Source organism: Globicephala melas, chromosome 14 (assembly GCF_963455315.2).
Source record: "Globicephala melas chromosome 14, mGloMel1.2, whole genome shotgun sequence".
NCBI lineage: Eukaryota > Metazoa > Chordata > Mammalia > Artiodactyla > Delphinidae > Globicephala > Globicephala melas.
In genome coordinates, this window is record NC_083327.1 from 21,593,820 (window position 1) to 21,611,200 (window position 17,381).

Genomic DNA, 17,381 nt, shown 5'->3' on the forward strand with positions numbered 1-17,381 from the left:
CTCACACACATTCGATGTTTATTTATTTATTTTATTTTATTGACTTTGGCTGCACCAGGTCTTAGTTGTGGCATGCAGGATCTTTTAGTTGCAGCATGCAGGCTTCTTAGTTGCCGCATGTGGGATCTAGTTCCCCGATCAGGGATTGAACCTGGGCCCCCCTGCACTGGGAGTGTGGAGTCTTACCCACTTGGACCATAAGGGAAGTCCCACACATTCACTGTTTAAATAATATTTATTATTTTCTTTATTGAGGTATAGTTGATTTACAATATTATATAAGTTTCAGGTGTACAACAGGGTGATTCACAATTTTTAAAGGAGGTACTCCATTTATAGTCGTTATAAAATATTGGCTATATTCCCCATGCTGTACAATATATCTTTGTAGCTAATTTATTTTATATGTAGTAGTTTGTACCTCTTAATTCCCTACCCTCCTTCTCTCTCTCCACTGGTAACCACTAGTTCTCTATATCTGTGAGTCTGTTTCTTTTTCATCACATTCACTAATTTGATTTATTTTTAAGATTTCACATATAAGTGATAACATACAGTATTTGTCTTTCTCTGCTGACTTATTTCACTTAGCATAATACCCTCCAAGTCCATCCATGTTGCTGCAAATGGCATTATTTCTTTCTTTTTTATGGCTGAGTAATATTCCATTGTATATATGTGCCACATCTTCTTTATCCATTCATCTGATGATGGACACTTAGGTTGCTTCCATGTCTTGGCTACTGTAAATAGTGCTGCTGTGAACACTGAGGTGCATGTATCTCTTCAAATTAGTTTTTTTGTTATTTCCAGATATATGCCCAGGAGTGGTATTACTGGATCATATGGTAGCTGTATTTTTAGTTTTTGTGAGGAACCTCCATACTGTTTTCCACCGTGACCGCACCAATTTACATTCCCACCAACAGTGCACGAGGTTTCCCTTTCTCCACATCCTCGCCGTACACATGCACTTTTGTAAGCTACTAAGGGCCAAGTTGACAGCTAGTTCAGATTTACACACACCAGAGCCTCCAGCGCATATGAGGATCAAAGGACCGCTGCCTGGATTGAATCATTTACTGCTATGGAATAAATATTCAAGTTCTGAAAAGGAAGTCACACCGAATCACACAGCGATGCTTCAAACCTGAAGATTTCCTCCGCAACAAAACTCTGTTTTTCTACCAGCAGCAAGCTTAGCCATTCATGTGAATAATTTCAAACAGCCTGAAAAATCACCACTGATTTCAAAGCACCACAGTCACACATTAAACCTCTTTTCAGAAAAAGACGAAAGAGAACTGAAAGAATAAACTTTCAGTCCAAAGGGTGGGCGTAAGGAGGTACTTATACAACAAAATTAATTTAGCCATTTGCCAATCTTTATAGTGGATGACCTGAGAAGGACATTTTGCTTCTATCCAGAATATACTGTTATGTAATAAATGAAAGCTCAGCTGTCCCCCCAAAGAAGGGGGGAGTTGATGTGTCACTGGCCACCGGAGGGACACTGTGTGACACAGGCCACAGGGCCACCTCCTCCACCGGAGGCTCTGGAACTTGGAGGCTGGTGGGGGAGACTTGAAACCGCCTGCCCGGGTCCAAGCCCACCTGGGTTTGCATGCAGTCACCCCCCAAGGCAGATACTGTGCCTCCAACTCTGAGTCCTGAGGGTCAGGTCAGCTCCGCGTTGGACTTGTTTTGTTATTGAAATTACAGGTTTAGAAAAGGAGTGTCGGTTCCCAACTCAGAAGAAGGAATCTCCTCGGGCATCTGCGTGCTGATCTAAGCACCATTCATGATTTTTTCCAACCCAACCTTGTTTCTGTGACCTTTAGTAATCTCGTTATTCCCAGCAGAAAATGCTCAGAGCTAAAACAGTCTCGTTATAATTTAGTCTTTACACTGAAAAAAAATTTTCCCCACTGTCCTTCACCTCACAATCCCCCGAATGCCCCCCACCCCCTCCCCAAAAAAGAGACCCCGAAACTCCTATACTTGGTTTCAAGCTCCAAGCAGATCTTATTTATTTATTTATTTTTAGGACGCATCAGTTAAATCTGTTCATCTTTTTTGAGTTGAGGGACTGGAAGAAATCACACATCGTTTCTGATGTGATATACCCATGGGCGGTTTTGCATCCTACCCAAAGATAGCTCAACTTCGTTTTAAGATGTTTTGCCTTCTATGGCAATCAAAATCAAACTTTTCTAAGTAGACGTGTGCTCGTGGGTTACGCAAGTGCTGTCAGCGGTGCCTGCGCTCTTTGCTTGACCTTGGATGAACATCTAAGCCTTGGAGGCGGGTGTGTGCATCAGTGCTGCCCACATGCACACGGGCGCCCCAGGTCGCTCAGGCTCCAGGATGATAAGAGGGTAAAGGGCAGTCACCTCTGGGCTACTCATGGGCTTTGTGAAAGGTCACAACGTCTGCCTAATTGGAGGCAACTTTCTTTCATGCCCATTTTTATCTCCTCGGGGAGAAATGCCAAGTGAGCTGAGAATTAAGGAAGTCAGGGGCCAGCTGAGCAGCCTCGTTAAAGACACCTCAGGGGGCCTCCCTGGTGGTGCAGTGGTTAAGAATCTTCCTGCCAATGCAGGGGACACGGGTTCGAGCCCTGGTCCGGGAAGATCCCACATGCCATGGAACAACTAAGCCCGTGCACCACAACTACTGAGCCTACGCTCTAGAGCCTGCGAGCCACAACTACTGAAGCCCATGCGCCTAGAGCCCATGCTCCACAACAAGAGAAGCCACGACAATGAGAAGCCCTCGTGTCGCAATGAAGAGCAGCCCCCGCTCACCGCAACTAGAGAATCCCCACGCGCAGCAACGAAGACCCAACGCAGCCAAAAATAAAAACAAATCAATAAATTAATTTAAAAAAATGAGAGACACTTCGGATTTTGGGTCTCACTTTGCTCATCTCTAAAACGGGACCAGATGCTTTCAAAGGCAACTTCCAGCTCAAACTCAGGCTCTTGCTTTTCTTTTCTCCAGGAAGATCCCAGGAGGTGATCAGGGTCCAGGTGATCACTCCGTTCTCCCCTAATGTCATCCATCCAGCCTCCTGTATGTCATTACTTTTCTCCTGCCCCATGAACAGCATCTCTTGTTCTCACCCCGGGGCAGCGTCTTCCCTTCTGCCCACCCTTCCCTGGGTCCCATCAACAAGATATCTGGGGTAACATATTTTTAACCAGGACAAGCTTTGGGAAAACCTCTGTCACTGTTCCGAGGAAAGTCGATTCTGTTTATTTTCATAAACTGTTGTCAGTTTCCTCAAACTTTCCACTTACCTCTTCTCCTTAAACAAAATTATCTTTCTCCAACCGTAACACTTCCTATGCAACCCTGTTAAAGGAAACTATTGCATTCATTCAAATAAAATTATTCAGGACCTACTATTTGTTGGGCTCAAGAAATGCTTGTCGAGTGAATAAGTGAATGGATGAATGTACCTTGTTGGTTGCTATAGGAGATTCAGAAACAAGCCCTCTTCCCAGCCTTTAGGGGGATGGTCTGTGGTGGCAGAAAGGATTAAACACACACAAGAATAGTTGGAATACAAGCAGTGCTAACCTTCATGATATAGTAACACTGCTTGTAAATATTGAAAGCCAGTGTCAGTTGAATACAAGTTGGAAAAGAGCCACTTCCCTAACCACACCCTGTAAGCATCTTTCTCCTCCCAGCTATCCTGCCTCTTCCTCGGCACCCCCAGACCTCCCCCAAAACTAGCAACCAGAGAGGGCTAACACCTGGCTTGGCAGGGAACCTCAGGTATGCTGTTCCAGAGCTGTTCTGATTGGTCAGCACCCTTGCCTGTGAGTTACTTAATATTTGGACTATCTCTACTGTATGAGTAAAGCTCAGGTAACTGGCAAAAAGAAATAATAAAAGTAAGTAAAGAAAGGAAATATGGGGAGAGTTGGTTCCATTCTCCACTAGAGTGATGGGCACCAGCCATAAGAGGACATTACATTCCCTGGTCACAGCGACCAGCTCAGGAATGGGCAAATGACCCAACCAGATGCAATGAGATGTAACAAAACTTTTGCTGGGACTGTTGGTAGAGGGATATTTACTCTTAATGATGGATGTGGACTGTGATGTGATTCTGGAGAAACCATGGGCTACCATATGAAGCCCAGTGATGCTAGGAGTTGAGCGATGGGAAAGCTCCTAGATCAAGCCATTCCTGAAGTCATGCCTGCCTTCTGCACTATTCAGTTATCTAGAGTAGGCAAGTTTGTCTTTCTGTCATTTTTTAACAAAAAAAAGTCCTGATACTGCGATGAGGCAGCAAAGGAAATACAGGAGTAAGAGAGATGGAAAACGGTGCCGTCATTCTCAGTTCCCTTCTTTCTTAGCTTTTTGGAGCCAGGTCTGCTTGATCCTGGGATCTGGTCTCCTTACTCTTTCTCATTCCCCAGGTCATCATCCCCTCCTGACTTTGTTTTTTGATTTCCTACCCAGTCAGGAGTAAAATCCCTCACATTTTCAAACTTCTTCTGTTTTCACCTTGCCAATCTCCAACCCTGGGTCATCAGAAGAACACTCCCCAGCCCTTTTCTCATCATGGCAAACTCAAAACATGACACTCTTTGAAGGGTACCCTGGGGTAAACTAGAGATTTAGGGTATCTTTATGGGCCTTGGGGGGGAAAAGTCCATTATATTTTTTAATATTATGAAATTTTGATCTAAAAAAAAGTAAAATACAAAGTCCCAGGGAAGATATAGCTTTGTATGAAACTTCAAAATAAAATCTTTTCAAAATGTTAAACAAGAAATTTGAGCTTTCTTCTATGGACATGACTTTTTAAATATCAGTTTAAATGCTTCAAATGCTGTCCTTGAATCCTAATCAAGACCTTTTATTTATTTATTTAGATTTTTAAAATTAATTTATTTTTTATACAGCAGGTTCTTATTAGTTATCTATCTATCTATCTACCTATCTATCTATCTATCTATCTATCTATATATTTTTTTTGGTACGTGGGCTTCTCATTGTTGTGGCCTCTCCCGTTGCGGAGCACAGGCTCCGGACGCGCAGGCTCAGCGGCCATGGCTCACGGGCCCAGCCGCTCTGCGGCATGTGGGATCTTCCCGGACCGGGGCACGAACCCGTGTCCCCTGCATCGGCAGGCAGACTCTCAACCACTGTGCCACCAGGGAAGCCCAGTTATCTATATTTTTATCTTTGTAGTGTACTTTGTAGCTTTCTTAACATTTATTAATAGTAAGCTTACTTATTTTATATTTAAAAAAATTTTTTTGAATTTTATTTATTTTTTTATACAGCAGGTTCTTATGAGTTATCCATTTTATACATATTAGTGTATATATGTCAATCCCAACCTCCCAATTCATCCCACCACCACCACTAGCCCCCCGCCGCTTTCCCCCCTTGGTGTCCATACGTTTGTTCTCTACATCTGTGTCTCTACTTCTGCCCTGAAAACCAGTTCATCTGTACCATTTTTCTAGATTCCACATATATACATTAATATATGATATTTGTTTTCCTCTTTCTGACTTACTTCACTCTGTATGACAGGTCTCTAGGTCCATCCACGTCTCTACAAATGACCCAATTTTGTTCCTTTTTACAGCTGAGTAATATTCCATTGTATATATGTACCACATCTTCTTTATCCATTCATCTGTCGGTGGGTATTTAGGCTGCTTCCATGACCTGGCTATTGTAAATAGTGCTGTAATGAACAGTGGGGTGCATGTGTCTTTTTGAAGACTTTTTAATGATAATCTCTTCAAATTCTTGGTAGTCACTATCAACGAGAAAGTGCACATGTTAGAAATAAAAAAATTAAAACCATTCTTTGGGAACCTTTCAGAATGTCGACAGCTGAAATTATATTTAAAGAACCAACAGTCTCTCCTCTTTTTCATTTCTACGTACAAATGTGATTTCTTGCTGATGTTTCTTATGATAAAACAAATGGACTTCGAATCCAATCGGATTATTTTTATGTCAACTATTTCCAAATAATGGGAAGCCCTAATGTGGAGAATGCAGGTGTATTTTTAAAACAGTCTCCTTATACCTAAAATGAAGACCATGACAATAGTTCATCAGCCATGGGTGAGAGCTTCCCAGTCACTGTTTCAAGACACCCTGCTGTCCCGGCCCGCATGGTGGCCAGGTGGGGCATAGACTGTGGCCTCCAGCTGAGAGCTGCCTCTGGGCTCCTGCAGGCAAAAGCGCAATGACCAACATCAAGGACCATGATGTACAGATGCTCCACCGTGGAAACTGGGTGAAGCCAGCTGTGCAGCATGACTCCGCCCAGCCTGGACAGAGAGCTCGTGGAGCTGCTGTGCACACGGCCGCTGGGGCTGATCAGAAGGGGCCTCCTGGGAGGCCGGTGAGGGCTTTAGCGGGTGGCGCTAAGCCTCTGCCTTCACGTACAACAGACGCTCGCGTCCACTAGACGTAGCATCACAAAGTGAATGCGCCCTGCGTAACCACTACTCTTGGGAATAGTAAATTCACCTGTTGACACAGATGAAGCCCCTAACCCCAACGCCTCCACTTCCTACTATTTTTTCTTGTTTTTCCCTTCACCTCAGCCACCAGCATCATCTTTCTGAAGGTCACCTAGAAACCCAATTCAAAGCCCTTTCCTCAGCCCTTGACTCCTCTCTGGAGCAACCAGAGCTATTTCCTGCCCTCTCTAGCAAGAGACATTTCTCTCTCTCGGGCCAGGACCAGGAGGTTTTGTGTGACTTGTTAAGGAGAATTGAGTGTAAAGCCCTGAAGTCTCTCGGAAAAAAACCAAAAAAACTCATAGATGGGGCTAATCGGATGAGCGCCAGGTTTCAAAGAAGCAGTATTTGTAATGACATTAAAAATTCAAGGCTAGTATATTGGCTTTCAGCATTTTTCATCTTTGAATGCTCAATAAAACTATTTTTGGCAAAGGAAAAAAAGAAACATTTCTCTCTTATTGACTGTGGGCTGTACCGTCTTGAGCCTCTTCTTACTTATTGATGCCTTACTTTCTTTCTTAGTTTTTTTTTTTTTTTTTTTCCCTCTCCTACCCACTATCAATGGGGTTTCTGACCCTCTTGTACTCCAAACCTTCTACACACACTGTTTTCACCATCACTATTGTGTGGACGAATTTAAAATCCTGCTAGTGGTATGACTGTCCAAGCTCCAGTTCTAAATTTCTGCCCTCTCTTTGGACAATTCCATCTGAATCTCCTGACAGCACCTCTTGCTCATCACGCCCAGAGACCCCTTCTTCATCCCAGCCCCAAATCAGCTCTTCCTTGCCACTTCTCTGCTTTGTTAAGGGCACCACCGTCACCCCACCTCGGCTCAAACCCTTGAAGGTAAACTTGGTTTCTCAACTGATTGCCGAATCTTGATGATTCTCCCTCCTGAATGCCTGTCACATCCAATCTCCTCGATTTTGGTAGATGCCACCCTATCCTGGGTTCTTTACCTCTCACCTGGATTATTACAATAGCCTCCCAACTGGCCACCTTCGACAGATTATTACCAGTTTATTGCACCCAAAAACTCCCTTGTTTAAAAGCTTTCAATAGGGAATTCCCTGGCGGTCCAGTGGTTAGGACTCCGTGCTCTCACTGCCCAGGGCCCGGGTTCAATTCCTGGTCAGGGAACTAAGGTCTTGCAAGCTGGGCAGTGCAGCAAAAAAAAAAAAAAAAAAAGCTTTCAATAGCTCTTTATTGACCAAATTTAGCTTAACTTCTTAGCCAGACATTCAAATCCCTTCATAATCTGTCCCCAGCCTATCTGTGTAACCCAAGTTCATTTATAGATTCTAGAAATATTTACTGAGCTCCTACACTTTGTGCCAGACTGGCCTAGGTACTGGAGATACTGCAATGAATGAAATCAAATTCTCAGTTCCCATGGAATTAACATTCTAAAGAGAGTCAGACAACAGGCAAACATACATGTTAGATCATAACGCTTGTAGAAAAATAAATTCGGGTAAGAAGGTAGATGGTGATGGGAGTGGCATATTAGATGGGATGGTCAGGAAGTCCTTTTTGATGAGGCGGCATTTGTCTAGAGACCCGAATGAAATGAGGGTGAGACTTATGGATATCGAGGGGAAGGGCATTTCAGGTAAAAGGGAAAAGAAAGGGAAAAGAAATTTCCAAGTCCTTCAAGTCAGAGCACGCTTGGCAAGTTGGAGAAACTGCAAAGGGGCCAGAATCGATGAGCAGAGTGAACAAGAAGGAAGAGATGAGAGAGAGTCGGCTGGAGGCCAGGTTATGTAGTCGTGGATGGATGACGATGTGCATTTAGGATTTAATCCTGAATGAGGTGGAAGGCCCTGGAAGGTTTTGAGTAGTTGAGTGACATGTTCTAAAAAATACTACAGACAGCTGTGGAGAGACTGGATTGAGAAGGTGATGAGGGAGAGTGAAAACTGGGAGACCAGTTAGGAGGCTGTTGCAATAATCCAGGCAAGAGATGAGACGAGCGGTTTGAAGAGGGTAAGAAGTTGTTAAATTCTGGTTACGGTTTGAAGGTAGTGCCGCTGGCATCTGCTGGTGGATTGATTGGATGTGAAGTGTCAGAGGAAGAAAAGAATCAAGGATGATTCTCAAGCAACTGGAAAAGCACAACTGCCATGAACTGAGCTCTCTGAGAAGACTGTGGGAAGAGAAGGAAGTCTACAGGAGGAGGAAAGTCCAGTCTGGGGTGTATTAAGCTTCAGGTGACCATCAGGTATCCAAGTGAAGATGTCAAGTTGTCAGTTGAATAGTTGAGTCTAGAATTCACGAGAGAGATCCAGGCTAGAAATAGGTTTGGAAATTGTGTATAGATGGTATTAGTGTTCAGAGAGTAGGAGAGATCTCTTAGAGAGTGTCCACAGAGGCCAGTGGACTGAGCCTGGGTCACTACCACATGCAAAGGTTGAGAAGATAAAGAGAGCTCAGCAAGAGAGAACTGTGGGTGGAAGGAAAGAAAGCCAAGAAACTATGGTGGCCTGGAAACCAAGAACAGAAAGGGTTCAACAAGGAGGGAGTCGTTTGTGATTTGTTTAAAAATAATCGTGTGTGTGTGTTGTGTGTGTACACGCATGTGTGTAACGGAGGGTGGGGGGCTAGTTGGTATATAAAATAAACAGGAACTGCCACATTGATCATTGCTGAATCTGGGAAGATGGGGAGCTCATTTTACCATTTTCCTTATTTGTGTATATGTAGGAAATTTCCCATTAAAAAGAAGTGACAGGGACTTCCCTGGCAGTCCAGTGGTTAAGGCTCCGCGCTTCCACTGCAGGGGGTGTGGGTTCCATCCTTGGGCAGGGAACTAAGATCCCGCATAACGCACTGGCGTGGCCAAAAAAAAAGGTAACAAAATAAAACAGAGAAACTGAAACACTGATGGTGCTGATGGGTCAATTCAGAGAGTGGATGTGACCTGTAGAGGCACTGGTGGTGGTGACGAGCAGTCTCAGCAGGGACGAGAGCCTGTTGGCAGTGGGTTCAAGAGAGATGAGGAAAAAAGGAGCAAGTGAGTGCGATCACCTCCTTCTAGGAATTCCGAAGGAAAGGGGAACAGAGAGAAATGGGTCAACAGCTGGAAGGAGATCAAGGGGCCAGCGGCGGGTAGGTGGTTGGTGAGCTTAGGATGGGCTGAGGACAGCCATATTTCCTACCACTGCCCTGCACACAAGCTCTAGACACAGCCCCGGAAAGCATCCTCTCCCCACGTTCTCTGTCCACACCTGCCCCTCCCCATTCATCCCACCCATCCACCAAGGCCTAGACCACGTTCCACCTCCTGCATCATCCCAACTGTATGTGATGTGTCCAGGTGTCTGGTTTCTACCCACATGCAGAATTTTCAAGAAAATTGATTATATGAAAGTTTTGGTTGTGGTGCTGTTCGGTTGGGGTCTCTGTGGCTCTCACCTCCAGTGTGTGTTTATGCTGTAGATGAAAGCTATACAAGGCTCCCCTGATGGCCTTCGGAGGGGAAGCAGAACTTCTACAGAAACAGTAAAGTTTCTTATTCCTTTAGATCTTGGAAGATAGCATTCGATAGTAGCAACGAGAAGAGTATCTTTCACTTGCCTTTCCCACTCTAAAAGACAAGGCTAGAAGCACCAATCCACGCTAAGGGATCACGGACTGCTATTGATTTTTAAAACTAACTGAAAAGCCTCCGCTGCTAACAAAAGACTTCTCTTTGGAAACATCAGAAGTCGGGCGGAGCAGGTGGGTGGGGAGAAGAAGCCTTCTAGTTTCAGCTCCGTGAAACTGCCCTGAAAAGTAAGATGTGATGGAAAACACTGCTTCCCTCACACCTCCCTCCGAGTATATAACAGCAAGGAGACCAGGGCACTTTCTTAAGATTCTTCCTGCGGAGAAGTTTCCCTCAGAAGCACTCATTTTCAGTGCAAAAGGCAAGAACAGACAAGACACTTCTAATCAGGATTAAATACAAGATGCATCAGAGGTGGGCTGTGAAGAAATTCTCAAGAAACGAGAGATGTTATCAGTGCTTCATGATGAGAAGGCTAGAGGGACAAAAAAAATTTCTGTTCCTATATAGCTAAACTGAGGGAGACAAGAGCAAACACATCTTTTTTTTTTTAAATTGAAGTACCGTTGGTTTACAATGTTGTGTTAGTTTCAGGTGTACAGCACAGTGATATATTTATAACTGAATCACTGTGCTGTACACCTGAAACTAACACAACATTGTACGTATATATATACTTTTTTAGATTCTTTTCCCTTATAGGTTATTACAAAATATTGAGTCTAGGGACTTCCCTGACAGTCCAGTGGTTAAGATTCCATGCTTCCACTGCAGGGGGCATGGGTTCGAGCCCTGGTCAGGGAACTAAGATCTTGCATGAGGCCAAAAGAAAACAAAAAAAGAAAATATCGAGTATAGTTCCCACATCTTGACTGAGTCTCAATAGCAAGTACAAAAAGGCACGTGAACCTCCCGCCCTAATTACTGCCGGGCGCCCACTGTTGCCGAGCCCTGTGCTGTGTAAGACAGAGTCCCTCCGCTCACGGAGCCCAGGGGAGACCATCACGACACAGCGTGACAGCCAGGAGGCTACCTGTGGCGGGAAGGCCTCCCTGATCCTCGGGGTAAGGGAGCTTGGAGCTTTCTGACAGAAGCAGAAGCACCAAAGGTTCCTGAGTGCAGAGAGCATGGAGATTTGGGACAGCCAGGAGTCACGCTGCGGTGAGACCCAAACCTGGATATACAGGTGGAGACCAGGTCACACAGGGCCTCTGATGTCATGGGCCAGGGAGCTCTGACTGGAGAGGAAAACAAGAGCAGCTTCGCAATTTTGAAAGATCATTCCGGTGGCGGCAATCTAAAGGGAAAATAGGGCTTCCCTAGTGGCACAGTGGTTGAGAGTCCACCTGCCGATGCAGGGGACACGGGTTCGTGCCCCGGTCCGGGAAGATCCCACATGCCGCGGAGCGGCTGGGCCCGTGAGTCATGGCCACTGAGCCTGCACGTCTGGAGCCTGTGCTCCGCAACGGGAGTGGCCACAACGGTGAGAGGCCCGTGTACCACAAAACAAACAAACAAAATAAATAAATAAAGGGAAAACAGACCATGTGCCGACTTCGAAATTGTGAAAACTGGTGACTCTTGTTGGTGTGACTTGCTGTCAAAGCCAAATTCTGTTTTTCTGTGTTATATTCGGTTATGCTTATTTTTGTACCTCAAAGAAGTGAGGGTTTCATTCTATTGGTGTATTTTTAAACATTCAGATAATTTCATTGTTCACCTATACATCTTCGATCACAAGAGCACAATGTAATCAACCATTGTGAGGTAGCTGGATGATAGTTACTATGAAAACGACCTTCAGCTATGGAACCAGGGGCTGCTTCTTCCCTGGGGTTTTCATGCCCTCTCCCCACTTACAAGCCCCGATCTGGAATTTCACCTATGCAGTGATTCCCAACACTGGCCTATGAAAAAGTTTTCACCAGTTTGGGGTTGAATGTAGAAGCAAAGGATGGTGTAGTGAGACTTTCATAAAACAAAATTTGGTCTGCGTAAATGCATGTCTTTTCTTCTAAATTATGCCTTACTTCCTTTTCAGGTATTAAGATTCCCTTTATTTTATGAAACGATGGCAACCCAGTTTTTTGTAAATGACCTTTCATGGCAAAACAGTTGGCTACCCCAGATCTGTGCACTGATTTTTGTGAAATGTGAAATCTTCTTAGAAGCTTGGGAGGTCGCCTAACAGCTGAGTCCAGGGAGGGGATGGACACATCTGGAATTGACCAAGGCTGACGATAACCTGCCAAAGCATCAGAGTTGGCAGCAAACTATGTGACAATCAGGAAATGCTGGCCCAGTGTGTGATTTAACCACTTATGTCTTGCTAACTGCATCTTTGGAATTTAGCATCTTTATGAGAATCGTTAAACTTCTTTTCACGGCCGCTGCGTCACTCACATTTAAATATTGTTAAATAAGGTCCTAAAAATGTGTTTACTTTCCTGCTCCCAACTTCATCTTATTTTGGAGAGAGGTGCTTGGAGCCTATTACCTGTTAGCACCAAAGAAACAGCTTCAATACTTTGGGACCCTGGCACAGAAGCAGCCCTCCTCACAGAGGCTGTACCAGAGCCTTTCAGGGAGTACTGACTGCACAGTAGATTAGGACCTGGAGTAGAAAGACCTGTGTTTGGGTCTCAGCTCACAACTAACTAGCTATGTTACCTTGGGTCGAGCTTCCTCAGCTACAAATGAGGCTGATGACGGTAACTCCCTGCACAGAGTGGCTGTCTTTAGGGCATCTTTGGGCTTGGAGACTATTCCATAATGGTCATATTGCTATTATTGTGAATACAGGATGTTTACAAAGCACTGGTTTTTACACAAGAATCATGTCAGACCTGAAAAGCTTCTTTTTGATCATCTGATCCAATCTTGGCATCTTATAGATGGGGGCGGGGAGAAACAAGTTCTAGAGAGGACAGAGAAGGAACGAGAGGCAGAGCCTAGACTTGGTCTTTGGGTTGAGCCCCGGGGTTTTCTCTACCACATTAGTTTTCTCCATCTGGAAGTATTTGATTCTTAACTTCCAAGTTTCTCGGTTTCTCAGGAAGGAAAACAGAAGATTTTCCAAGTCTTCATGCTAATCTCTAGAACGCAACAAAACCAGGTGGATTTTGATGGGTATGGTGGACAGCAGCAGGATCTGATGCCAGCAATAAAAGGGACACGAGTGCGTTGGTTATATAAAGGGACACAAAGGCATCACCAGGAAAACAAAGTAGATACACTTTCTATTATTTTAAATCAGTAGTTTTATTACAATACTGCACTGACACACAATTAAGAGAAGGAATGTCCTGACATTTTCTGAGCATTTCATGGAAAGCAAATGTAACCAGCCAGGCAGCCGAGTCTTCCACATCTTTTCCAAACAGAAAGCAAAGTTATATGTCGTAGCTCAGGAAAGTAAAGTTTTCTTATCCTCATCTACAAAACTTCAGTGTCAGAAAACAGTTATTATGAAGTGGGCTGAGAAAGAAAGTGTTTCTTTCATGACGTCCCAAATCCTGACTCCAGACTTCCACCCCCACCCCCCACCCCAACTTCCCAGATGACTTTTTATGACACTGAAGATGGCAATGTGTTCAGGGGCTAAATGGGATCTACTTATTATATTTCACTACAATTGAAAGGAAAAGATAAATTAAGAAAATGAAGTCCTGGAAAATGCACAAAGGCAAGGAGAAAATATCTGGGTGTATTAAAAATGAGATGCTCTTTTCACGTAACTCATTTAAAAGGTTACAATTACCATAAACATTTTAACTCCATTAAAGACTGCTGACAAAAGCTTGCTCTTACATCTGCAAGAGCCTTCTGCGTTTACACGGATTTGGAAGAAAGCAATGCACCTTGTGAAAAGAGCCACCAATCCTGGTGGAGCAGGCGTCGGACTATTTGGAGTTGTATAGGCGTTTTTTTTAGATCTGCTTTGTACAAGATACCACGAAACCTTGACCAATTTCCATTTTTCAATAGTTAGTGCGGCAGTCAGATGTTTTAATCCCTGTTGTGCTCAAACGCACAAAAGTACTCTAGGAAAGAAACACTAAAATGGCATTTTGAATAAATTCACTATACATTACGTAACTTGGGAACAATAAAGGAAGAAGCCCAAGCATGACTCTAGTATTTCATATAGAAAAGCACTGCAGGAAGAAACTTTGTTTAAAAACATTAAAACTCGGGTGAATATAAATACATGTTTGGTTCATCTGTGCTATTTGATATAGAAATCCTATCAGATATTCAATCTACTACGTGACCTGTTTGGGTTTCTCACTGTATTACCAGAAGAATATACACTGCTGCATATATTCACATATATATGCATATACATATATAAAATTCAGATCATGAAAATTTGTTTAAATACACATACTTAAAACCTGTACCTCTAAAAATAAATACATTAGCTTCTAGTAGGCCAATTTTCAAGAGTTCCTTCACAAACCAATCAGAACACAGTTTCCCAACAATGGCATGTGACCAATTAGCCACTCTTTAAATCCATTATCTATCAGTAAATGTCTTTTTTGTTTTTTGTTTTTTTAAATTCAGATGTATAACTGAAATAGCATTCCCAGAATAGAAGATGAGAGAATTCTGGCTTTGAAAATAAATGTCTTGGCTTCCTTGATGTTTAGTTCCTACAGATGTCTAGTCTTTGCCTCTGCATTTATCAAGCAGTGGGAGAGCATTTTCTAGTGACAGCATTCTCTTCCACTGACATTACCTTCTAATTAAAGGAGTCAGCTGGCATTTCCTTTGCTGTTTGGTGCAAGGGAACAAATACAACACTGTCTGTATCTGATATCACTCCCATCATCACAGTGAGTTGTGTGTTTTAACGTAATTTACAATGTGCTACCACTGAGGTACAGCAGAAGTAGCCCTGGCGTTAAAACCAAAAAAAAAGAAAGAGAACAAAAGTCTCCCAGGAGAACAACACACACAGGACCGGGTGGTGTGTCTCTAAGTTCTATGAAGTAACTCGGGACCACTGCCAGAGTGGATACATTGGATAGCTGATACTGCAGTTCAAACAACAGAAAGAGACGATGAAAAGATTCAATATACCTCCTTTAGAAAGGATGAAATTAACAAAATTGGAGCTTTACTTTTTTACTTTTCCATTTCCAAAACAACTTCTTAAAATGATATAAGCCAGACCAAGTTCTTTAATGTAGCACAATATTTAACAACTTTGTCATTTGGTTTTGAATACAAGAATTTCAGAAATGTAGGAAATCCATGATAAATAATAGCAAGAATATTTAATGCCATTGTCTAAATGTTTTAAAAGGAAAATCTATCATAGTTGAAATACAACTTCTAAAAAATACAGTGTTCTAGGCGCTCACAGTTCTAGATTGCTAACTTTATAAATTAAAGTGGAAGTTATCCGTATATAAACAAGGCCTCTTTTTCACTGATTTCGATCTCATTTAAACCTTTGGATATTTCAGTCTTCAGATTCCACAAGGTAAGGCTGAGTTTACCAGCTATAAACAAAATGTTTAAGTCCATGATGTACTGTAGCACTGAGGAAACAAATGCATCAAGTATTTACAGGCTGGCTACAATACTTTCTTCTTCTTTTTTTTAAAGTCAAATGTGTATCAACATCAAGCCACACTCTGTTTTGAATTTCTCTGGTCGCAAAAAAAATGGGGCAACAGCACTTTTCCTCACTCATCTTTCCTCTCAATCCTGAAGTCAGAGGCAGGTCTTTAAATCAAACGTCTTTTGGGAGGTGGTGGAGGCATGAACTCCGTGTCCGGGTCCAGATGATGATGCTTTCGCTTCTGTCCTTGAGAAGCTGCCGCACATCTGTTGATGAACTCAAACAGCATCTCCTTGGTGACAGGGTTTGAGATGCTGTTGCACACGGCTGTGGACAAAGGGAGACGTGAGTCTCGTGTGAGGGTTCATGGAGGCGGCTGACTCGCCCCAGGGAGATGAGGACACGGGGAGACGTTTCCGTCCCAACATGCTAAAACTTTCCATCTTCCCAACGTGGGCGACGTGCTGTGGCTTCAACTGTGCTCCTCCCTCCCCCACCCCCGAAATGAGTGCATTTCTGGTGGCTGCTCTTTACTATTAATTCTAGACCCAAACTTTAAGTATTTGGGTTTAAGCCTGTCTTCACTACAGTTTTTGATCCCTCCAAACAGTTTGTATAGGATATTGATCTCGCCCAGTGCGTCACACTATGTCCATATTTAAGCACAGTTTCTAAAGGAAGTGCGCGCTCTAGTCCTCCAGTCTTTCTCTCTCTCAGAGAGAAGCGCACACTGAGGCATGTGTACGGCACCAGCCACCGTGCCCGCCGAACGGGGAGGCTGCAGTGTAGCTGGCAGAGCGTATTATTCTTTATTTTAGTAACTTGCTTGAAGTAAGGTATTACAACAAAATGACTATTAAAGAAAGCACCTTTCCCTATGTGATCAAAATTGTATTTACCCACTTGGTTTTAGGAAAACAACACGGGCTTAATTACTCCTCTTTTCCAAATTAACGCATCCTGTCTGAACACAGACGTTAGTTCCAACAAGAACCTTCGAATGTACAACAGTAACTTTTAAGCCACAAAACTCAAAGTGGCAATTTCTATATTATCTCATAAGCTTATCATACGATCATCATCATCACTGACTGAGCACTCAAAGTGCATAATCCTATTAACCCTTATTCTTGGTTTTTATCTGTCTTTTTCTTTCAGTTCCACTAAAAACAGCAACCCAGAATTGCTGCCAGTAGTAGTTTACACCTTAGAGACCTAATTAATATGTGCTGTTTCCCATGAAAGACCCTCACTACTCTGAATTCCCAAAGCACTCACATTGTACCCAGAGCACACCCTGAAGGACAGCATAGCAGGTTTTACGTTTCTTTTTTTTTATTTTATGTTTTCTAAGGTTTTCATTGACTTTGTTCTTCATTGTTTGTAAAACTATCTTAGGAGCTGGAATTACATTTCCCCTGCTCATGCCATCTTTTGCCATCTGGCAGACGATGGCTTCAGCATTCTGAATGGATCTGCAATTACCATGGCTTTTGTTGTGGCTGTCATTCAACAAATTCATCCTGTCCGCAGCCCGATTTCCTGCCCTTTAACCCCTCTCCTGGGTGCCCGCAGCAGCCCACAGGTGAGGGAGGACAGGAGCCACATGGGGCACAGACCTGCCACCAGCCCTCCGCGGTCCACACGGCCTTCTGCCCCCAAAGCTGAACCACAAAAGGCAGCACAGTTTGGTTCTAACATTTTAGCTTTTGTGTGTTGTTGTGGGTTTTTTTTG

General features: G+C 43.4%; 1 protein-coding gene across 3 annotated transcripts in view; it reads right to left on the reverse strand.

The window, feature by feature from the left end:
• RNGTT (RNA guanylyltransferase and 5'-phosphatase) overlaps positions 1-17,381 on the reverse strand; it is a 250,178-nt gene that overhangs the window by 17,211 nt on the left and 215,586 nt on the right. For 2 of the 3 annotated variants that reach the window (XM_030859485.3, XM_030859481.3), the window contains one exon: positions 13,320-15,973. The exons of the other annotated variant lie outside the window; for it this stretch is intronic. In XM_030859485.3, coding sequence (XP_030715345.1) covers positions 15,813-15,973 — 161 coding nt within the window. In that variant the 3' untranslated portion in view covers positions 13,320-15,812. Of the gene's footprint in view, positions 1-13,319; positions 15,974-17,381 lie in introns of those variants that run through there. 3 annotated transcript variants of the gene reach the window in all.